General features: G+C 46.3%; 1 protein-coding gene and 2 long non-coding RNA genes across 6 annotated transcripts in view; 1 reads left to right on the forward strand and 2 right to left on the reverse strand.

The window, feature by feature from the left end:
• The window catches only part of BDH1 (3-hydroxybutyrate dehydrogenase 1), a 43,412-nt gene extending 25,803 nt beyond the window's left edge, over nt 1-17,609 (reverse strand). The window contains exons 1-2 of one of the 4 annotated variants that reach the window (XM_036080813.2): nt 17,512-17,609; nt 5,594-5,720 (exon numbers count right to left, since the gene is read on the reverse strand). In XM_036080813.2, the coding sequence (XP_035936706.1) occupies nt 5,594-5,676 (83 nt within the window). In that variant the 5' untranslated portion in view covers nt 5,677-5,720; nt 17,512-17,609. Of the gene's footprint in view, nt 1-5,593; nt 5,721-12,689; nt 12,712-12,843; nt 13,063-17,511 lie in introns of those variants that run through there. The other 3 variants (XM_036080812.2, XM_036080810.2, XM_036080811.2) reach the window with 3 other exon arrangements.
• LOC118528401 (uncharacterized) lies at nt 12,912-14,573 on the forward strand. Its single transcript, XR_004913627.2, has 2 exons — nt 12,912-13,049; nt 13,758-14,573. It is a non-coding gene; the product is annotated as an uncharacterized LOC118528401 (long non-coding RNA).
• Nucleotides 17,610-19,894: 2,285 nt separating the features above from the next.
• Nucleotides 19,895-24,385, reverse strand: part of LOC118528404 (uncharacterized) — a 51,503-nt gene continuing 47,012 nt past the window's right edge. The window contains exon 6 of the long non-coding RNA XR_004913630.2: nt 19,895-21,161. This is a non-coding gene — a long non-coding RNA (uncharacterized LOC118528404). The remainder of the gene's footprint in view (nt 21,162-24,385) is intronic.

Below are 24,385 nucleotides of genomic sequence, written 5' to 3' on the forward strand. Positions count from 1 at the left end.
CCATGTTGATGTAAAAGTTGGGTATTCATCCTTTCTGATGGCTGAATAATATTCCACTGCATATATGGACCACATCTTCTTTATCCATTCATCTGTTGGAGGGCATCGAGACGCTTTCCACAGTTTGGCTATTGCAGACATTGCTGCTATGAACATTGGGGTGCATATGGCCCTTCTTTTCACTACATCTGTGTCTTTGGGGTAAATACCCAAGACTGCAATTGCTGGGTCATAGGGTAAATCTATTTTTAATTTTTTGAGAAACCTCCACACTGTTTCCCAAAGTGGCTGTACCAACTTGCATTCCCACCAATAGTGTAAGAGGGTTCCCCTTTCTCCACAACCTCTCCAACATTCGTTGTTTCTTGCCTTGTCAATTTTTGCCATTCTAACTGGTGTAAGGTGGTATCTCAATGTGGTTTTGATTTGAATTTCCCTGATGGCTAATGATGATGAACATTTTTTCATGTGTCTGTTAGCCATTTTTATGTCTTCTTTTGAGAAGTGTCTGTTCATGTCTTCTGCCCATTTTTTGACTTGATTATTTGTTTTTTGGTTGTTGAGTTTAAGAAGTTCTTTATAGATCTTGGAAATCAGCGCTTTGTCTGTAGTGTCATTTGCAAATATCTTCTCCCATTCTGTGGGTTGCCTCTTTGTTTTGTTGACTGTTTCCTTTGCTGTGCAGAAGCTTTTTATCTTGATGAAGTCCCAAAAGTTCATTTTTGCTTTTGTTTCACTAGCCTTTGGAGATGTATCTTGAAAGAAGTTGCTGTGGCTGATGTCGAAGAGGTTACTGCTTATGTTCTCCTCTAAGATTTTGATGGATTCCTGTCTCACATTGAGGTCTTTCATCCATTTTGAGTTTATCTTTGTGTATGGTGTTAAAGAATGGTTGAGTTTCATTCTTCTGTATATAGCTGTCCAATTTTCCCAGCACCATTTATTGAAGAGACTATTTTTATTCCATTCCATCTTTTTTCCTGCTTTGTTGAAGATTATTTGACCATAGAGTTGAGGGTCCATATCTGGGCTCTCTATTCTGTTCCACTGGTCTATATGTCTGTTTTTGTGTCAGTACCATGCTGTCTTGGTGATCACTGCTTTGTAATATAGCTTGAAATCGGGCAACATGATGCCCCCAGCTTTGTTTTTCTTTTTCAACATTTCCTTGGCAATTCGGGGTCTTTTCTGATTCCATACAAATTTTAGGATTGTTTGTTCCAGCACTTTGAAAAATGTCATTGGAACTTTGATTGGGGTGGCGTTGAAGGTATAGATTGCTCTGGGTAGCATAGACATTTTAACAATGTTTATTCTTCCGATCCATGAGCATGGAATGTTTTTCCATCTTTTTGTGTCTTCTTCAATTTCTTTCATGAGTGTTATGTAGTTCCTAGAGTATAGATCCTTTACCTCTTTGGTTAGGTTTATTCCAAGGTATCTTATGGTTTTTGGTGCTATTGTAAATGGAATCATTTCTCTAATTTTTCTACAGTTGCATTGTTAGTATATAAGAAAGCAACTGATTTCTGTGCATTGATTTTGTATCCTGCCACATTACTGAATTGCTGTATGAGTTCTAGTAATTTGGGGGTGGAGTCTTTTGGATTTTCCACATAAAGTATCATGTCATCTGCGAAGAGAGAGAGTTTGACTTCTTCTTTGCCAATTTGAATACCTTTTATTTCTTTTTGTTGTCTGATTGCTATTGCCAGGACTTCTAGTACTATGTTGAACAATAGTGGCAAGAGTGGGCATCCTTGATGTGTTCCTGATCTTAAGAGAAAGGCTCTCATCTTTTCCCCATTGAGGATGATATTCACTGTGGGTTTTTCATAGATGGATTTTATAAACTTGAGGAATGTTCCCTCTATCCCTATTCTCTGAAGAGTTTTAATTAGGAAAGGATGCTATATTTTGTCAAATGCTTTTTCTGCATCAACTGAGAGGACCATATGGTTCTTCTCTCTCCTCTTATTAATGTGTTCTATCACACTGATTGATTTGCAAATGTTGAACCACCCCTGCATCCCGGGGATAAATCCCACTTGGTTGTGGTGGATGATCCTTTTGATGTATTGTTGGATCCTATTAGCTAGGATTTTGTTGAGAATTTTGGAATCCATATTCATCAGGGATATTGGTCTGAAATTCTCCTTTTTGATGGGGTCTTTGCCTGGTTTGGAGATTAAGGTAATGCTGGCCTCATAGAATGAGTCTGGAAGCTTTCCTTCTCTTTCTATATTTTGAAACAGCTTCAGGAGAATAGATATTATTTCTTCTTTGAATGTTTGGTAGAATTCCCCAGGGAATCCATCAGGCCCTGGACTCTTTGTTTTTTGGGAGGTTTTTGATCACTGCTTCAATCTCGTTACTGATTATTGGCTTATTCAGGTTGTCAATTTCTTCCTGTTTCAGTCTTGGCAGTTTACAGGTTTCCAGGAAGGCATCCATTCTTCCAGGTTGCTTAATTTATCAGCATATAGTTGTTGATAATAATTTCTAATAATTGTTTCTATTTCCTTGGTGTTAGTGGTGATCTCTCCCCTTTCATTCATAATTTTATTAATTTGGGTCCTTTCTCTTTTCTTTTGGATAAGTCTGGCCAGTGGTTATCAATCTTATTAATTCTTTCAAAGAACCAGCTTCTAGTTTCGTTGATCTGATCTACTGTGTTTCTGGTTTCTAATTCATTGATCTCTGCTCTAATCTTAATTATTTCTCTTCTAATGCATGGCTTGGGCATCATTTTGTTGCTTTTTCTCTAGTTCTTTAAGGTGTAAAGTTAGTTGGTGAATTTGGGATTTTTCTATTTTTTGAGTAAGGCTTGGATGGCTATGTATTACCCCCTTAGGACCGCCTTTGCAGTATCCCATAGGTTTTGGACCGATGTGTTTTCATTCTCATTGGTTTCCATGAATTGTTTAATTTCTACTTTGATTTCTTGGTTGACCCAAACATTATTGAGCAGAGTAGTCTTTAGCTTCCAAGTGTTTGAATTTCTCCCAAACTTTCTGTTGTGATTGAGGTCCAGTTTTAAAGCATTATGGTCTGAGAATATGCAGGGAATAATCTCAATCTTTTGGTATCAGTTGAGACCTGATTTGTGACCTACTATGTGGTCAGTTCTGGAGAAAATTCCGTGTGCACTCGAGAAGAATGAGTATTCTGTTGTTTTAGGGTGGAATGTTCTGTATATATCTATGAGGTCCATCTGGTCCAGTGTGTCATTCAAAGCTCTTGTTTCTTTGTTGATTTTCTGCTTAGATGATCTGTCTATTGCTGAGAGTGGAGTATTGAGGTCTCCTACAATTAATGTATTGTTATCAATATGACTCTTTATTTTGGTTAACAGTTGGCTTATGTAGATGGCTGCTCCCATGTTGGGGGCATAGATATTTACAATTGTTAGATCTTGTTGGATAAACCCTTTAAGAATGATATAGTGTCCTTCTGTGTCTCTAACTACAGTCTTTAGCTTAAAATCTAATTTGTCTGATATAAGAATTGCTACCCCAGCTTTCTTTTGAGGTCTGTTGGCATGGGAAGATGGATCTCCATCCCTTCACTTTCAGTCTGGATGTATCTTTAGGTTCAAAATGAGTGTCTTGTAGACAGCATATGGATGGGTCCTATCTTTTTATCCAATCTGCAACCCTGTGCCGTTTTATGGGAGCATTTAGGCCATTCACGTGGAGAGTGATTATTGAAAGATATGAATTTATTGTCATCATGTTGCCTGTGAAGACCTTGTTTCTATAGATTGTCTGTAAATTTCTGTTGTATATCATTCTTGGGGTCTTTCTCCTTTTATAGAACCCCCGTTAATATTTCTTGCAAGGCCGGCTTAGTGGTCACATATTCTTTCAGTTTCTGCCGGTCTTGGAAGCTCTGCATCTCTCCATCCATTCTAAATGACAGCCTTGCCGGATAAAGTATTCTTGGCCACATGTTCTTCTCGTTTAGTACCCTGAATATGTCTTGCCAGCCCTTTCTGGCTTGCCAGGTCTCTGTGGATAGGTCTGACGTTATTCTGATGTTCCTCTCTCTATATGTAAGGAATCTCTTCCCCCTAACTGCCCTCAAGATGGTTTCCTTGGTTCTAAGATTTGCAAGTTTTACTGTTACATGCCGGGGCATTGGCCTGTTTTCCTTGATCTTGGGAGGGGTCCTCTCTGCCTCTAGGACAGGAATGTTTGTTTCATTCCCCAGATTAGGGAAGTTCTCAGCTATGATTTGCTCAAATATATCTTCTAGTCCTCTTTCTCTCTCCACCCCCTCAGGGATCCCAATAATTCTGACTTTGGAACGTTTCATGGTGTCACTTATTTCTCTGATTCTATTTTCATGGATTTTGATTTGTTTTTCCTGGCCTTCTCTTTTTCCTTCTTTTCTATCAATTGGTCTTCTAGATCACTAATTCATTCTTCTGCCTCGCTTACCCTAGCTGTTAGATTATCTAGATTAGATTGGATCTCATTGATAGCATTTTTAAGTTCTGCCAGTTCAGCTTTCATTTCTGCCCTTAGAGACTCTATGTTGCCATTAATCGATTTCTCCATTCTAGCTATTGTCTTCACAACTGCTACCCTGAATTCCATTTCCGACATCTTGATTATATCTGTATCCATTTGTAAATCTGTGGCAGAAGTCACAGTCTCTAAGTCTTTCCTATTTTGGGGGTTCCTCGTCCTAGACATTCTGTTGAGGGATGGTTGAGGGAATGTACAGAGTCCAAATTATTGACCACAACCCAAGCAAGATGCACCTGTTTTATAGGGACCTTAGGGTTGTTGGCCTCTTGTTCTCCCAGCCTGTCTTCTGGGGCAGGGGCCTGCCACACTGTTACTCAGGCAACCCTGTTTGGGCAGAGTTGCCCTGCCCCCTGTGGTGGGGGATGGGCTCAGTGAAAACAGGATTTTGGGGGCTTTTGTTCTCTGGCAGCTTTTCCTGGCGGCTTTCCATGTCTCTTCCGAGAGTTAGAGCAGAAGAGATCACTTCCAACCATCTGCCTGAGAGCGGAGAGATCGCAGTCTGTTCTTCAGTGAGCTCTCCAGGCCACACTATCTCTGTTTCTGTCTGTGCTGCTATAAACTGCAGGATTCTGGGTTGTGTGCCCCTCAGCAGCGCTCCCAGTCCTCACCTCCAGGTCGGGGCACGTCTCTGCCCTTTGTGCTTCTAAAACCACCAGCCGCCCCCAGTTTGCACGTGCGGCCCAGCCGCTCTGGGTTTCAGTCCAGGGGGGCTGCCCTAAAGTCCTTTCCCCGCCACTACCAGTCTGTGAGTCTGTGCCCTGTCCCCAGGGGGGAGGCTATCACTCACCGGCGGTGTAGGATCACCACAGCTCCCTCCCCTTGCCGTTTATCTTCCCATATGTGCCTGCAGAATCAGAGCTCCCCACTTCGTACCTCGAAACCAACCACCTGCAATATTCTGTTTGTAGAGATCCAGATCCATCTTCTTACATCTCAGGCTGATTTTGTGGGTGTTCCGAGTGTTCTGGTAGATATCCAGCTCAATTCTGGGGACTGGTTGGAATAGGGTCCTGTACTCCTCCGCCATCTTTTCCTCCTCCCACCCTTTCATTTCTTACCTTGTTCCATTTTCTCTATCGTAGCAACTCAGGGTTCTCCCTGGGAGCTGTGACAGGGGTCTGAAGAGGCGGGCGGTCAGCATGGCGGCCACAAGAGGTAGAATGGTGGGCCTCCTCCTGGTGGGTTCTGAAACACAAAATGCACCCTCAGTGTTGCCTTGTTGCCTCCATGGGTGTACCCTTCAGGGGCTGAGGCAGGAGTGGCCATTTTCGCTCCAGGTTGTAAGAGTCCAACTGGGCTCTGTCTGTCTGGCCCAGGTCTGGTCACGGTACCAGGCAGGGTCTTCCTACACCTCCCTTATCAAGCTGCAGCCTCATCTGATGGAAAGAGTTGGGAGCTGTGTTCTAGTTCTGGCTGTGCCACCAACTCCTTGGGCAACCGTGGGCGTGCTGTCACCCATCTGTAACATGAGAAGGTGGGACCAGACTGGTGATCCTACAACCAAGTGAAGTAGCAACCACAGGGGGCAGTTGGGGACGCATCCCCTCAGGGATTCCAACTCATGGGGCTCCATTCTCTTGTCTGTGTTCCCCATAACCAGCAGATCATCAATCTGTGGTGACCCAGGGCATCAACCTGCATGCTGTTTGGCCACATGCCTCCAAGGCAGCTCTTCCAACCCATGGCAAATCACTGGGCTCAACCTTCCACCTCTCTCCCCCACCCCACCACACACAGGGTCTGGCTCAGAGGCTCAACTCATCAGTAGCTCTGGTGCATGGAGACTGGAGCTAGAAAGTGAGACACATGTTCATCAGCCTAAATTAAAACACATATAAACACACACACAGAGTCTCTCCCACTCCCCACTCCCCTCTTTTGAAGTCAAATCAATCTTATTGCAACAAGGCCATGTACCACGTGGTGTCACCTTAAGGCTACTCAGCACCAGGACTAGTTGTGCATGATTGACTGTTGATTGCTGTGTGCATTAGTTTTGGCCCAGGGGCAGGAAGGGGAGGCTAGGAGGGAGCTGAGCAAGGCAACCACAGCCTGACAAACTGTTGCTCTTTTCCTGGTGAACCATCCTAGCCTCTCGTTTGCACACCTGCCTGTGCTTTGTTATACCATTGTTATCAGGAATGAGGTTGTGCCTGGGAGGCAGCTCCTTCCTGCCCTTGTGCTGCCACCCAAACCTAACTGATGACCAGCCACCCGGGGCCACTAGGTCTGGAATCAATTCATTATCTAGCCAACCACTGCATGGTTCACTGTGGGCGGCAAGTGGAGGTATTTAATCTGTTTAATCCTCAAGAAAGGAAAACAAATAGGGATCCCTTGGCTTGTGTGATCTTTCCCTGACTACGCAGCAGTCTCTTGCTTCCACTCCTGTCCCTACTCACCACACTATTCCCAGCACTGTAGCCAGAAAGATCTTTATAATATCAGTCAAGTGGGGCACCTGGGTGGCTCAGTCTGTTAAATGTCAGCTCAGGTCATAATCTCAGGGTCCTGGAATTGAGCCTCGCATTGGGCTCCCTGCTCAGTGGGGAGTCTGCTTGTCCCTCCCCCTGCTCATGCTCTCTCTCTAATAAATAAAATCTTTAAAAAAAAAACACCAGTCAAGTTATGTGACTCCTTTGCCTAAAAGCCTCCTCTCCATGCCTGTTGGGTGTGGGCCTCTGCCTCCCTTCCCAACCTTGTCTGGTACCACCCTCCCCTCTGCTCACTGCTCTATGGCCACATTAACCTTCTAAAAGCTTCTCGTGTGTGTGCCAAGCTCTTTCCTGCCTCTGTGCCCCCACCCCCCAGCCTTTGCTCTTCCCTCACTCTAGGTGGCTGAGTCCTTCTGACTCTTTGGACTTCAAGGGGGCTGTCCAGATCCCCCATGCAACACACAGAGGTTGCTCTCTGTAAGATCACTCTTCAATCCAAAACCACGGTGTTTCTTTACTTTATCCTCCCCTTTTGGATCACAAGCTCAGTGGGGCCAGGAGCCTTGTCCGTCTTGTTCACCACTGAATCCCTCATACCTAGAAGAAGCCTGACACAAAGGAGGCATTCAGTGAGTCTCTGCGAGTGGGGATGAGCTGCGTGTAGAAAGTCTGCCTGCGGCCAACACTGAAGTTGCCATAGCAAGCCCTTGGCAGGCAACAGCAGAATGGAGCCACACTGGCCCTTCAGAGAAAGCACAAGCCCACGTGGCTCAGAGTCTTCATGGGGGGTGCCCACCCGCCCCCAGCCCCCAACCTAGCCGCTGAGCTGGCGGAACACACGCCTCTCTGCCTCTCCTGTCGGGACTAGAGTCTGAGGTCACTGCCGCTGGCCGACTCCTAATCCAGTAGTCTATAATTAAAGCCCTTCCTCCCTTCTGCTCAGTGTCTGTGCCAGAGACCACGTCAATGTTATCTCCACACAGAGGGCTGCTTTCAATTTTATTTACCCTCAAGTCAGCAATATCGGAAAGTGCTGGAGTAAAAATAGCTTAAAGTACATGAAAGCTCGGCCCTTTGAACAACTCACTATTTGTGATGTCATCTCTTACACACAGAATGGGAGGATTTTAGATCTCTTCTTCCTTTTTAAGTTTCTAAAACATGTTGCTTTTTCCACTGCAAACACAGTGCTATGGGCCGTGGGATTCCCATGCAGTCTTCGGGGACGTTTGCCATCTTAGAAGGCAGCTATGCTCACCACCACACGCCCAGCGCCGCACTGTTTGCCATCTTAATGCCTAGTGCTGGGCTTTCTTCTCTGTAAATATGAAGTTCTCAAACTTGAAAAGCCCTCACTTGCCTTTTGGTTTGGAAACAGAGATGGCTGTGAGAGGTGGACGCTGCAAGAAGGCGGAGCATCTCTGGGGGGGGCAGCGGGAGGGGGACAGTCTCCTGGGCCTTGAACTCAGTCAGCTGCCCCAGGGTAACTTGGCACAGAGGACTTGACTTCCAGGGACCAAATCTGTAAGATACTATCACGAAATCAAGATGCTCACATGCCAATCTGGAATCTGGGAGGAACTTTTCTTTTCCTCTCTTTTCTTTTTAAAGATTTTTTTTTTTTTTTTGAGAGAGAGAGAGAGAGAGCACAAGCAGGGGGAGCAGCAGAGGGAGAGGGAGAAGCAGGCTTCCCGCTGAGCAGAGAGCCAGACACGGGGCTCAATCCCAGGACCCCAGGATCATGACCTGAGCTGAAGGCAGACGCTTAACTGACTGAGCCACCAGGTGCCCCAAGGGAGAAACTTTTCTAACATTAAGAACACCTGGGCCTATTCTCGAGGACACCCCTTTCCATTTTCAATGTGTCACCCACGCATAACCTGTGGAATGTACCTTCTTTCCAAAAAAACATTGTGTGCATCCTCGCCCCAGTGTTGGGCTCCCTTGTGGCATGCTGACAGGACTATCTCGCAGAGGACGTAGCTGGTTGCATTCCTGTGGGTTAGGATCAGGGTCTCTCTTGCAAGGGACAGACATTCCCCATACTGAAATCCTTGGAAAAAGCAAGGCCACCAGCAGGCAACAGGAACACAGGAGGCAGGCCTTAGGCAGGAAAGAGAAAGTATGTGTTTCTAGCCACGAAGTCTGGATGAGCCTGGGCACTCCCACGTGGGAAAGGAAGGCCCTATCCGACTGAGGGCAGCATGGGTTTAGGCAGGAAATGTTCCTGTGTAGGGACCCCACACTGAGGAGCTTGAGACCAGTGAGCTTCTGTGTGAGATTCGAAGTTCTGAGAATTGGCAGCCTGCCTCCAATGTGTTCTACCTGGCTGCTTCTGTTTGGCCAGCCTAGTGTTTTAAAAGGCAATGTAGGGGCGCCTGGGTGGCTCAGTTGGTTAAGCGACTGCCTTCGGCTCAGGTCATGATCCTGGAGTCCCGGAATCGAGTCCCGCATCGGGCTCCCTGCTCAGCAGGGAGTCTGCTTCTCCCTCTGACCCTCCCCACTCTCATGCTCTATCTCATTCTCTCTCTCAAATAAATAAATAAAATCTTAAAAAAATAAAACAAAACAAAACAAAAAACCAAGAGAGATAGGGGATCTCTCCTGAAAAGGAGTAGGGACTGTGATTACATTCTAGCTGAGGAACTGATATTAGTGATGGGGTGAGTGAATTGGAGGGTTAACAATAAGCAATATATCTAGAGCCCTCTGATATCATTTTTGTCTAAGCCGTTTTCACTTCTTGCCTGGATTATTGCAATTGCCACCCAACTTGGCTCCCTGCTTCTACCCTTGTCCCCCTTCAGACACTGCTCAACACGGGCTTGCATGATCCTGTGAAATATAACTCAGATCATCTCACTCCTGCACCAAACTCTTGCTTGCAGTAAAAGCCAAAATCACTACAGATTGCCCCCAAGACCCTCCACGATCTGGGTCCTCATCCCTCCCCCCCGTTCACTGCACCTTGGTTACAATAGCCTTCTTGCTATACTTAGAACATGACAAGTAAGCACCTGCTTTGGAAACTTTGCCCTTACTTTTCCCTCTACTTGGAACATTCTTCCCCCTCACTATCCACAGGGCTCCTTCTCTCACTTCAGTCTTTTACTCAAATGTTTCCTCACTAAGACTTTCCCTGGCTACCCCATCAATCCCACCCCCACCCTGGCATTTTCTACTCCCCCTTCCCTGCTTCCATTTTCCCCCCTCCTTGACTTACTACATTATATCATTATACATATTGTACTTATTTCTCTTATTTGTTATCTTTCAGTCCCATTAGAATGTAAACTCTGAGAGCAGGGGGTTTTGTCTGCTTTGGTCACTGTCATACCCCCAATACCTAACAGTGCCTTCTACCCAGTAGGCACATAATATGTGAGTTACTTAAGGGGGTTTTCAGCAGAGGAATACTATGATCAGACTTTTTATTTATTGATTTATTTTTAAAGAGTTAATTTATTTGAAAGAGAGAGAGCATGAGAGGGGGGAGCATCAGAGGGAGAAGCGGACTCCCTGCTGAGCAGGTAGCCCGATACAGGACTCGATCCCGGGACTCCAGGATCATGACCTGAGCCAAAGGCAGTGGCTTAACCAACTGAGCCACCCAGGCACCCCGATCAGACTTACATTTAATACAATAAGTCTCACTGGCTTAAGGATAAACTGAGGATGAACAAAAGCAGAAGCAGGGAGACCATTTATATGCTGGGGCAGTAACCCAGGGAAACAATTTATAGCCATAAAGTGCACAACTCCAGTGAAATGTGAAAAGGTACTCTCTGGAGATATACAGAAGGGCTGCCAGACCTGGTGGAAACTATGAAGGTAACTAGAAGTGGTCAGAGTCTGGCTACCTTTTGAAGGTAGAGCCCCATATGATTTAACTGACAAATTTAATGGAGAATGTGCAAGAACGAAAAATCAAAGATACTTCCAAGATTTGTGGTGCAGATGTAAAAAATAATAATAATAATATCAGCACAACTGACAAATTAAAGAGCCATTCTACTCATAAGTGCTTACCACATTTCAAATCGGGGTATACAAGCCGGGCCTCACTTGGCCCCTCCAAATCACTATACTTTTCTCATCTACTCATTACCACTTGCTACCCCATCGCTCAACGAGCCCTGTACTCTCCAATTTCCATGTCTTGCTCATCCCATCCCACATGTGACTTGTTCATATGACCAAGTCCTGATTCAAAGAACACTCCTCCAAGATGCCTTTCCTGATGCCCCAACTTTAAAAAAAAAAAATCTCTCGCCGACACTTCCATTCCATCCCTTCCTCTGTGCCTCTGTAACAGCACTTAGAACAGCACTTACCTAAGCAAGCAATACTAGATAGAGGTAGCATTCACAGCCCCTATCCACCAATTCCCACCTGGTCTGTGCACTCCGCACAGATAGGATCCACATGTTATATCACTGACTTCCGCCTCCTCCAAAATACCTACACTGGTGTCCGACAGGAAACAGACACTATACGCATGTGTATGGAGAGAGTATGAAAGCTACACCAATTCCCAAGGTCAGCTTCCACGCTGGCCAGGGGTGCATATAAACCCGTGCACGGCCGGGCTCCAAAGCTCTGGTAGAAATTAGGACAAATGCTGCGTCCTGAAGGATCCCGGCGGCAGGAGGCCTGCGGGCAGCCCTCCGCAATGAAACACGTGCCTCTGCATACTGCCCCCAAGCAGGGCTAGCCCAGGACGCCGCATCAGCTGACTTGAGGCCGATTTTGGCCGACTGGCTGGAAAAAAAACCCACAGGGTTCAAGGACGCGAGCAGAGCTCAAGGACGCGAGCAGAGCTCAAGGACGTGAGCAGCGCCAAACTCTCCCCAAAGCGGCTGCGGGTAGACAGCCAAAAAGACACCTTCTCTCGCACGCTCAGGGACTCGAGCGGAACGGCGGCGGCCGGAGAGGCGCTCGCGCCACCTCGCTCCACACCGCGCGGAAGGCCGCGCAGCCAATGGCAGGGCCGCAGTTCCTTCCCGCCGGCGGGAGGCGGGAGCCAAGGGGCTCGGCTCGAGCCGCGCTCCCATTGGCTGGGACGGAACCGCCCAGACAAAGCCGCGCCACGCCGGCGGCTCGGCGTGCTCGGGCGTAACACCGCCTCAGCATCCCCACGGTGCCCCCGCGGCGCCTCCACCGTGCTCCCCTCCCCCACCCCCCACCCCCCGTCCCCGTCCGGCTGCCTGTCTGGTCCTCCGGCAGCCGCAAGCTCAGCTCGTGCTCCAGGCGGCCGAACCGGCAGCCTAACCACTGTCTACCATCCTGCCCAGGGCGCCGCGGGAGGGGAGGAGGATTCCCCAAGTCCTGAGAACAGGGCTTCGTGAAGGACGCGATGTGGGGCAGGAGGAGGGAGATGCGGTGAAGGGGCGGGTGGAGCCTGGGGCTGGAATGACCGGCTTCGGTACTGGTTCGGCTTCCGACTATGAAGTGACCTTGGGCCGCTTCCTTCCCTAATGGGGGGCCGGGGTGGTCTTTTGTAAAATGCGCAGGCAGGGAAGGATGAGTGCCGAGGGTTTCCCCTGGGCGCCTCGGGGCTGCGTGTTCAATCTGGGCCTCCTCCTGCTGAGCACATTATGCCTAATAAACGCCAGGCGGGCTCCCAGAGCGCGGACAGAAGGCCCAGGAAGGCGGTGGGTGAGGGCCACCTGGGACTGACACAGATCTGGACAGGATCCGTCCATCTTCCCACCCTTACCCCGACCGCAGCTGCAGGGCCAGACCTATAGGAATCTGTGCCCCACCCGCATCCTGGAGACTCGGCCAAGGGGTCGCGCAAGGCCAAACCAAACTGAGCAGGGGGCGTCGGCGCATCCCTCCTGAGCTGCCGAGATGCGGACCCCTCCTCTTACCCCAAAGCAAATGGGTGGAGGGGCTCCGGCTGCGGAGGGCCCAGCTGGCGCGTTCCCCTGAGACCGACGCTTCGCCGATACCCGCGCTCCTGGCTTGGACGACCGAGGGAGGGCGCTGCAGCCGTTTCCTTCTCGAAGCCCCTCTACACGCTCCCACTAGGGCGGCTTCCTCCTTCGGCTACCGGATGCGGCCGAGCCTAGACAAGGTGGGTGCACGCTTCTGGCGGCGCGGGGCGGGGCGGCGCGGGGCGGGGCGGACCGCGGGTGTCGCAGGGGCGGGGAGTGCTCCTGCGCTTTCTCCTTCCTCCACCACGTCTCTCCTGGCCCTCGTCCCGCAGAGGGTACCCCCAATCTAGCTCCCAGCCCGAGATTAACCCCTTGCCGGGCGCTGATCTCCACCGCCAGGCGCGTTCTGGAGAGGCTGGGGCTCTCGGGCTGGAAGGAGCAGGTGCCGCACCAGGCACTGAGGGAACCTGGTGAGGAATGAGGCTCCTTCCAGCTTCTGTGCATGTTTGCTGACGTTAGAACTCATCGGAGTTGGTTGGGTGGTTTTTATATTTGTCTTTAGATCGGATGGAATGCATTTAAAGAATTACTCCTATGAATCTTTAAAAGTAATTTAAGAATGGCACAGCTCCCAGAGTTTCAACAATAGAACGTCAGGGGCCAATTGGCCTAAGATCAGGATGACCAAGCCAACTTTCTGCGATGAAAAACCGCCTGAGCAGAGAAGGAAACTATCCACAAATTAGTGACAGGAGCTATGTTTCCGTCAAATTACAGAAGCGCTGATTGGAAAGGGGCTATGCAGATGAAAACGGGAGGGAAGTGCTTGCCTGGTAGGGCTTTAAAAGAAACTTGTCAGCTCCGTTCCACGAGCTTCTTGAGAGTTACTGTTTCTTCTTTATCCCCAGCTCCTGACACATAGAGTCTTGAAGAATGGGAGGATCAAAAGGCAGGATGCACTTGATTCTCCGTACCCATTTTACAAACTCAAGCCCCGTACTTTCTTCGGTGTTGTGTTTCAGAATACTCACTCTGTACGCCATGCCACAGCCATAACATAAATCGTTACATTGGTTTGCTGGTTACACTTTGAGGGTTGTGCATTGCTAGAAAAGCATTTAATTAAAGGAAGAATTCCTGTTTCCACCTAGCAAAACCAGAGGTCCTGACTTTGGACTGAGAATTAAATGGAAATGTAGTTCTATTTATGGAAGGCAGGGAAAGGACATTGCACCTGAAGTTATATCAGACTGCACCTGTGGCTGGCCTCACAGCTTCCCAGCCCATCTTTTTATTCCAGCTTTGCTGTGGCAAACGACTGCATACAGGTGTTACGTGAGAGCACCTTGCCTTGGCTGCACCTGTTGTCTTCTTGCCTCTGGTCTTCACTGTCACAGCAGCCAGGGACCCCTGCGGGGAAATCCCTGCCCCGTCTGACACATGCACATACCTGCAAATGCAAAAGAACTAACGCTTCTTGGGACAAGCTTTGAGCTGGTGGAGAAATACTCCCCCCTTCCATTCTTCCGGTGGGCAGGTCTGAGGAGCATTCTGTGTAACTAAGAGGATAGAGCCCCGGTTGCCCACGGTGATGCCCAACTTTATCAGTTCAGTACTGCATCCTTGGCTTGCTTTTCTCTGTTCTTCCTTGCCTGCCTGATCTTCCCACCCCTCCACTCCTGTTCCTTGGGATTTGTTCCCAAAATAAACTACCTGTACCGAAATTCTTGCTCAGTGTTTTTCCCGGGAACCCGGACTAAGCCAATCATTAAACCAAAAGAGGCATCTCTGTCCACCTTTCAGGGTCATTCTCAGCAGACCTTTCCCAAGTCTGCTAACAAGGAATCAATTTGTTCAGCCTGAGCTTTTGCTCCTTTTATCTCCCAGTTGCCCTGCCCTCCAGGGCATCACCAGTAAGCTCTCAGAGACAGGCAGGACGCATGGCGGACTCCCAAGAGATAGGGCCAGCTGAAGGCCTGGGTCTAAATGAGTCTGACAAAGTCATTCTCAGAACCCCTTAAATCTCTCCCCTGTTTCCGAGGTCCTGGCTGCTGACTTTGAAACTAGAGAAACTCTCAGCTCTGGGGTTGAACATGGAAGTGGAGCTGATGTGGGACCCAGTTCACTCCCAGTACAGCGTGTGCCAAGATTCTGTCTCCTTTCTGCCCTCCTCTTCCCCTCACCCCCTTGTAACAGCTGTTCCTCCACCCAGATACAAGGTCTCAGGCCAGGATGTGTGGCACATAGCACGTTTCATCTCATTTCAACACCAACGGTGCTGTTGCAAATTACGCAGCTAGTCTGGGAGGGAAGCGGCCTTTCGCCTCTGCCTTCAAGGAGGGAAATGAGACCTGTACATAAATTAATGAATCATTAGAAGTCCTATAAGTCTTCTAAAAGAGGGACATGTACGTGTAGTGGGAGTTCCTGGCAAGGCTTCAGGATGGGCTTTGTAGAAGAGCTGGCATCCTGAAAGGAGCCCCCTGAAGAGATCCCACTGCCCCGAGAGCCACAGTGGTGGCTCCCGTCCATATCAGTTCCTAACTGCCTCCTGGCTCACACGCTTCCTGAATCCCAGTCAAGCTAATCATTCCCTCATCTTCCGAGGCCCCAGCCCTCCCCCTCTAGACCTGGCCCTGTCCCACCTCTGAATGCCCTTGGTCTTCTCTGCCCTCAGTGTTAAGTGTTGAATGTCAGTTGGCACAGGTTAAATCCTGCCCTTGGCCAGCCACCTCGAAGCCCTCCGGGAACCCACATGTGCAGCCCTCTGAGCCGAGCGTTGCTGGGAAAGAGAGAAGAATAACACCATTTACTATTCCAAACCCTACAGGGCTTCTGTTTGTTTTGATACAATTGAATTTTCTTTAAAAAAAAAAAAAAAATGGGGGTGGGGGGCTAAATATCATGCCCTTAATTCTGCAGAATTTGGAAGTATCAAGCAGCTTTTTTCTATAATTTACAGTGAAATGAAGAAAAAGCCCAATGGATTATTCTAAAAGCAGTGGTGCTCAGAATCTAATGCGCTGAAAAGAGCCCTTGATCCTGACGTTACTATAATACTGAATTCTGCTCATGACTGAGAAATGGAGGCCCAGCCTTTTCCCTGCAGTGAATGAGCAAGTAAGACAAGAGCTTGGACCTTTCTGGAAAAAGAGGGGCAGTATCAGGCACCCGCATCCTCACCCCCTTTCTGTCTCTTGACTCCGATGTATTTAACTAAAATTTTGGGGTTTTTTTTTTAACCACAGTTTGGTATGGGGAGTAGTTTTGAAATTTTTTTTCTTTTTAAGTGGGCTCTGTGCCCAACATGGGGCCTGAACTCAGGACCCTGAGATCAAGAGTCACATGCTCTACCAAGTGAGCTAGGCAGGTGCCCCAGTAGTTTGGAAATTTAAGCAAAGTTTCTTTGAGGTAATTGGGATCTTTGAGGAGGGAAAGTATGAGAAGGTAAAAAACAGTGCCTCTGCCCATTCACCCCAAGCTAGAGCAACCCATAAGTCTCCTTCCTTCCTTCTTTCAGTTTACATCTGAGCCTTATTATATATCACAGGCATTGTGCTTTGTTCTCAGAATGTAGTGATAACCAAATGCTGTGTCCCTCTCTTCAACAGCACAACTTAGCAGTTAATTGCTATGTACCAGACACTAAGCCAAGAGCTTTGTGTGCATTATGTCACTTAATCTCTGTAACAATCTTAAAGGTGACCTAAGATCATCCCCATTTTGCATCTAAGGAAGCTGAGGCCTAGAGAGGTCAGATAACTGCCCACAGCAACACAACTAGCAAGTGACAGAGACAGATGCCACGTGAGTCCGTCCTATTCCAAAGACTTTATCTTTCTTTTCTTAGAGAGAGAGAATGTGCACAAGCCGGGGGCAGGGGGGCAGGATAGGGAGAGAGAGAATCTCAAGCAGACTCCATGCTTTGCGCAGAGCCTGACGTGGGGCTCGATCTCACGACCCTGAGATCATGACCTGAGCCGAAATCAAGTTGAACGCTCAATGGACTGAGCCACCCAGGCACCCTCCAAAGACTTTCTTTAAGCCTACCACCAATTGTCCTAAGGTTCTTGCTTAAAAAAAGAATGAAAATTCCAGTTTATAAGGGTATTTGGAATAGAGAATTTTTTATAACCTGTTGGGCATTGTTTCTGTGGATGATCTAACAGAAGCTCAAACGCCTTATTATATGGAAATTTCTTTCAACAAATACAATACAGATGCCAAGATCTGATGCCCTCAACTAGGAAAAGTAATTATAGGTTCTAATTGACCATATAAACTTTGAAAGAGAAAAATATGGGACAAGATTCTCAACGCTTAAATCTGATTTAATTTTCTGACCTTCAAATTCTGTTTTTTCAAAGAATATTTGTTACAGTAAACTCTTAAAAATCAGGATACCAAACCATATGCTTATTTTTATTCATAGCTTTTCAATTTTTTTTCAAATGAATATTTTTTTTTTTAAATATTTTCTGCTTCTTGCTACCAAGGACAGAGCCTACTATTTCAAAAGGGAAATCAAATTGCCAGGCTGCTGCCTCTCTATTTTCCCAAGGCATATCTGGTCCTCCCCAACTCCCTCCCCCCAACCAGACTCTTCCCAAGACTTGAAGGTTTTCCTTCTGTTGATATTTCTCACATTCAGTGTTCACTCACCTTAGCTGGCAGTGGGGTAACAATGCCCCCTCAGCACTGTCAGCAGGCAGGGTGCTCTCCAGGTAAGTTACAAGGCAGATACACCTGGAGTCCTCTTCATGCTCAGTTAATAGTGTATAATACACACCCCTGGAAATCTCTTCCAAAATGTATGTGTATTATTTCAATGCTTGCCTCTAGCAGGGAAGGGAAATTCTCACACTCATTTCATAAAACGAACTAATGATAAAATACAATATTTAGAGTTCTGGATGTTTGTGTGTTTGTCACTGAATAGGCAAAGTTCAGCTTTGTAAATGTTTGTTTTAAGCTTAAAATGTCTGTAAGTTTGGCCCTCTGACAAGCAGAGGGTCAAGAGTAAATGCCACTGATTAGGGATAATTAAGAAAAAATTATGCCAAAGGGCAGCTCCAACCGACTTCATCTTAAGCTCCCCCTACCAGGTATATGTAGACATAAATGAACATAGGAAATGGCCTGAACAGAAGGAAATATCCAGAGAATGCCCTGAGCATGACCCAGAATCAGGACCTGAGAAAGATTTCAAGATGGCCAAACAGCTTTAGACAGAGTCAGTTGTGAGAAGGTGGGGCCAAAACATACCCCTTGAACATCACGATGGAGGTAAGGAAGAGTATGTCTGGAGTATAGGAGATCCCTTAAGGGTGTCTCTTAGTATTACCATGCCCTGTCATTAAAGTCGGTGGAAAATTACAACAATCAAATTCAGGCAAGATTACTAATGACCTTGATCCTCCATGAATGATGGTTCAGGGCATCCTACCAGGTAAAGAAACACATCAGCCAAGGACAAAGGGAATATGGAATGGGCAGTAGGAAAAGGTAATTATAAATATCAGCTACAACCACATTCCCAGTTACAGAAAACAAGGACTGTAATTGTCATGAGGATTTCTTCCTTATTTTGTGCTGTGTGTGTGTGTTTAATATCTTTGTTTTCTTTCCTCTCTTATCCCCTTATGTAACATAAGATGTTCTGACTTTATATCATAGTATTGTTAACTTTACAGCATAGTATTTCAGTTATGGGATATCAAGGAGAAGAATAAACATCACCCAAGGACTTTGCATCCTCTTCTAGGGAAAGGGTTAGTGCATTTTCAATTATATACAAGAGAGTCATATCAAGTTAGGTGGAATTATTACCTTATTATTGTCTTTATTTGGAGAGTAAGTGCAGTTTAAGGAGATATGTATGGATGCCAAGTTGACATGGAATGGCTGTTGATGTTGAATCCTGTATGTCAACTTGGCTAGTCCACAGTGCCCATGTATTTGGTCAAACATTATTCTGAATGTTTTTGTGAATATGTTGTTAGGTGAAATTAATATTTAAATCAGTGGACTTTGAGTAAAGCAGATTATCCTTCATAGCGTGGATGGCCTCATCCAGCCAAATGAAGGCCTTAATAGGAAGACTGACCTCTTCAGGAGAGGGAATTCTGCTGGCAGGCCACCTTTGGACTCTTCTCTGGAGCTCCTCCCTGGGTCTCTACCCTGCTGGCCTATGCTGATGATTTTGAACTTGCCAAGCCTCTACAATCATGTGAGCCAATTCCTTAAAATCTTTCTCTCTTTCCCTCTCTCTCCCCCAAACCCTTGCTCTTCCCACCCCTCTCTTCATTTATATACATCCTGTTGATTCTGTTCCTCAGCAGAACCCTAACCTTAATACACCCACTCAGAGTGGTCTGCTTCCCTAATTGGACCCTGAGACAACATTGAAATAGATCCCTCTACTCTGGAATCGGTCCCTCTTTCTGTCTGGGAGGCCAGGACCCCAAAGGCGCAGGGAGGGCCGTTACTGCAAAGGCAGAACTGGCAGTGTGCAGGGAAGTGAGATGTTTGCTGGCATTCAGGTCACAGGTCAGAGGCAGGAGGGTTGCTCTTCAGGCCAAGCTAGGCTGTGGCAAGCCTTGCTTTTCACCCTCTCCTTCTCCCCAGGTCCCTGCCGTCACTGCCCTGCAGGGGCTCACAGCCCAAGGAGAGGGACTGTGGCACTCCAGGGCAGCTTGGGCTCGATGATGTAACAGGCAAACCCATGGGCTCCAGGAGGATGGAAGAGGGAGCTGCTCCTTCAGACTGGGGCCAAGCAGCAGGCCTCACAGAGGAGGTGACTGCCTTGGACTGCAGATTCAAAGATCGATAGAATATTTTTCCTCCAAATTTTTATCTTGAAAAAGTTTAAACTTACAGAAAAGATGAAGAGTATAATGAACACCCATACAGCCATAATCTAAAGTCCCAATTGTTAACAGTTGGTCATGTTTGCCTTCCCTAAACACACATACATACACTTACACTTAGACACTTTGCTGAGTCATTTGAAAGTATGTTGCAGATAGACATTACGACACACCACTCCCAGATATTTCAGAATCTATTTCAAAGGAACAAGGCAATAAGGCAATTCTCCTATACAACCATGATACTATATTGTCACATTCAAGAATTTAACACTGATAACAGTAGTAGGATCCAGTTCATCTATACTCAAATTTTTTCAGTTGTCCCAATAATGTCCTTTTGTAGTTTTGTAGTTTTTTTTTTCCCTCGGTCAAGATTCCAACTGAGGATAATGACTTATGTTTACTTATCATGTCTCTTTAGTTTCTCTTAATCTAGAACAGTCCCCTGCCTTTTCTTTTTGTGGACAGGGTCTTTCATGATATTGACAGTTTGATGAATCCAGACTAGTTGTGGGCCAAACCAGTGGCCAGACTGGAAGGAAGAGCTTATAGAAATGAAGAGAGTCTAAAGAGATGAGGCTGAGGAGTGGCTGGGCTCAGGTGGGGTTGGGGTGGGGAGCTGGGGAGTTTGAATTCCATGGTGTTTGCAGTGTCCCCTTGACTCCTGGCAGATTCAGTGGGTGATAACAGGTGTGTTCTTAAGGTTATACAACCACCAGCAACCTGTCCTTTTTTAGGATATCCTGGCAAGCTGGGGTATCTCTGGGTTATTCTAGCACAATGTTTCCTCATAGTGGAAAACTACTTCGGCAGACCAAGAGTTTCTGGAACCTCTCCTTACTTCTTCATCCCTCCCATTTCACCAGGTTCTGCAGCCGGCCTCCAGTGCAACTGCCCAGTATTCTCGTTCCTCTCTCCCATCACTGGCTCGGGTATGGGGAGGCAGAGGATGGAAACACAAGTTGGCATCCTAGTGGGTCAATGAGAGTGGAGTCAAAGAGAGCATGGGACATGAGGAGAAGCACAAAGGGCAATGGGGTAAGCTGGAAGCAAAAGACCACCAGACTGAGCAGCCCAGTCTTCCAGTCCCGAGCGAGCTGGAAGCAAAGGCAGAACTGGCAGTGTGCAGGGAAGTGAGATGGTTGCTGGCATTCAGGGCACAGCAGGTCATCCTTAGAGGGGTTTCCTCAAATGGCTGCTCATTTTCTTGCATGATGTGAGGCTGCGGCAGCCACAAGAGAGAAGGATGAGAGCCATGCTTGCAGGGAGAGTGTTCTGATAAGTAGAAGCTGGTTCAAGGGATGGGTCCCACTCACGCACACAGTAGTAATAGAACTTCACCCATGGTTGAAGGACTTGCAGCAGGAAGTCAGAGGCCTAGTGTCATGTCCCTAAGGAGTGCCAGAGAGACACACTACACCCAGACACTCAATGGCAAGGCTGGAAAGCAAGAAAAGGAAATGAAGTATAAATAAAAGGAGTCAAAACTGCTCTTACTGTAGGCCCTATAATTACTAATCCAGACTATTCAGGATAGTTAACATCATAGCTATTAGAATAATCATGGAGTTTGGGGACACCTGGGTGGCTCAGTCAGTTGGGCGTCTGCCTTTGGCTCAGGTCATGATCCTGGAGTCCTGGGATCGAGTCCTGCCTTGGGCTCCTTGCTCAGCAGGGAGCCTGCTTCTCCCTCTCCCTGCTGCTCCCCCTGCTTGTGCTCTTGCTCTCTCTCTGACAAACAAATAAATAAAATCCTAAAAAAAAAAAAAAAAAAGAATAGGGGCGCCTGGGTGGCTCAGTCGTTAAGTGTCTGCCTTCAGCTCAGGTCATGGTCTCAGGGTCCTGGGATCGAGCCCCGCATCGGGCTCCCTGCTCAGTGGGAAGCCTGCTTCTCCCTCTCCTACTCCCCCTGCTTATGTTCCCCCTCTCGCTGTGTCTCTCTGTCAAATAAATAAATAAAATCTAAAAAAAAGAGAGAATATACTGCTTCTTTTATGCCTTAATAAATTTTTTATTTTGAATAATTTTAGATGTACAGAAAAATTCCCATATACTCTTCACCTGATTTCCCCTAATGTGAACATTTTATATAAACATAATATATTTGTCAAAACTGAGAAACTAATATTGACACATCACTATTAACTGAACTCCAGGCTTTATTTGGATTTCACTAGTTTTTTTCACTAATGTCCTTTTTCCATCCTGGGATCTAATCTAAAATACCACATCACATTTAGATGTCATGTCTCCTACTTTCTTTTAATTTATAATAGCTTCTCAGTCTTGCTTTGATTTTTCAGGACCTTGATAGTTTGAAAGAGTGCGTCAGGTATTCTGTCGACTACTTCTCAATTGTTTGATGTTTTTCTCATGGTGACCAGGATTTGGTCTTGGGGGGAGAATACCACAGAGTTGAAGTGCGTTCCTCATCATATCATATCGAGGATATATATTATCAACATAACTTAACACAGATGTCATTAACCTTGACACTTGGCTAAGGAAATGTCTGCCAGATTCCTACCCAGTAAAGTTCCTATTTTTCCATTTCCATATTCATTCTTTGGAGATAAGTCACTAAGTCTAGCTCATGCTCAAGGGGAGGAAATGAAGCTCCTAATCCTGGTGTATTAATTTTAAATTAAGAAGATGTCTGAGAGCAGTGGTGCTGCCCTATGCACTTTTTAAAATTGCCCAATATTCATTGATTTATTCTATAAATATTTATTGAGCCCCTACTATGTAGAATGCTAGCCCCTGATGTAGACACTGGATACAGCAAATTCCTACCCTTATGGAACATACATTCTAGACTAATACTGATGTACAGTAGGTTAAAAAACAAACAACAGATGAAAGCCTCCAGGATCCAAGGAACTAAGATATGGAACCAAAAGTGGAGGTGGGGCATGGGCAAGGCACGGTCCCCAAAGGAGGAAGGGGAAGTAGGAGAAAGGGAGAGAGAGAAGCAACCCTAGAGATGTGGCCAATGCACACGGCGGCGCACTGCAGTATATGGGGATGCCTATCATATGCTGGAACAGGCAAGCTGGACTTAGTTGAAGGGGCTAAGCCAATTGGAAGGAATACGAGGGGATATTATAAGCAGTTCTGGACACATAAAAGGCACTCTATAGATATTTATTAAATAAATAAATGAAGGAATAACAACATTAAGTAGGCACATTCACCCTTGCTTGCTTCAGCATTAAAACCTCCAGTAAGACTTTCCGAGGTAATCAAAGGGAGAACCCCAACACTCTGGAGTGCAGCTGCTGCCCACAGCCCCGGCTCCTGCCTCCAGGGCTCCCTTCGTAGGTATGCCCAAGGCTACTCCCCTTTCCCTTTCCACCCAGGCAGGAGTACAGACTTTTCCCCTAATTCCACTGGGGGCCAAGAGGGCAGAGCTGTCCTGAAACCGGTTCCAATATTTACACAGTCTTAGCCAGAGGCAGAGAACAAAGTGAAAGGAACTTCTCCCATGAGATATCAGGCAACCCGACTCCTGCGATAGCAATAGAGCCACCCAGGAGCCCTGTGATAGCAGTGCGGGACAGCCACTCACATCTGTGTCCATATTTACTTCATCTTCTGAGTTCTCTCTAGTGTTTGTTTCCTAAGGTTTGGTGGAACAAAACACAAGCGTTTGGCTTTTATTTACCACTTCACCTTTGTCCTGGGGGGAGAGTGCCAAAGGGAAGTCCTGAAAAATGGTGGTGCCCACTCCTGCTCTGGTTTTCCCTGTTCTTAAAGTGCTCTGAGAGACAGGATTTTTAAGAGCAGCCCGCATCAAAATGACAAAGCTAGAGAGAACTCTTCTTCTAGAGTCTAATTATAAATTAGCAGTTCAGCATTCTGAATACTCCTCAAGAATCAAAAAACCAGCATCCAGTTTCTGCCACTATCTTGCCTTGTGACCTTAAAACCTCTCCTCCCTGGGAACAAGACAAGGATGTTCACCTCACCACTTTTATTCAACAGAGTACTGGAAGTCCTAGCCACAGCAATCAGATAAGAAAAAGGAATAAAAGGCATTCAAATTGGGAAGAAGGAAGTAAAACTTTCACTGCGTACAGATGATATGATGCTATATACAGAAAATCCTAAAGACTCCACACACACACACACACACACACACACACACACACACACACTACTAGAACTGATAAATGAATTCAGTAAGGTTGTGAGATACAAAATCAATGTACAGAAATCCATTGCATTTCTATACACTAATAAGGAAGCAACAGAAAGAAATTAATAAAGTGATCCCATTTACAATTACACCAAAAATAATAAAATACCTAGGAATAACTTAACCAAGGAGGCAAAAGACCAGTACTCTGAAAACTATAAAACACTGATTAAAGAAATCGAAGACAACACAAACCAATGGAAAGATACTCCAAGCTCATGGATTGGAAGAACAAATACTGTTAAAATGTCCATACTACCCAAAGCAATCTACAGATTTAATGCAATCCCTAGCAAAATATCAACAGCATTTTTCACAGAACTAGAAGAAATAATCCTAGAATTTGTATGGAACCACAAAAGACCCCAAACAGACAAAGCAATCTTGAAAAAAAACAAAAACGAAACTAGAAGTATAACAATTCCAGATTTTAAGTTATATTACAAAGCTGTAGTAATCAAAACAG

The sequence above is a fragment of the Halichoerus grypus genome, chromosome 1, assembly GCF_964656455.1.
Source record: "Halichoerus grypus chromosome 1, mHalGry1.hap1.1, whole genome shotgun sequence".
Taxonomy (NCBI): Eukaryota; Metazoa; Chordata; class Mammalia; order Carnivora; family Phocidae; genus Halichoerus; species Halichoerus grypus.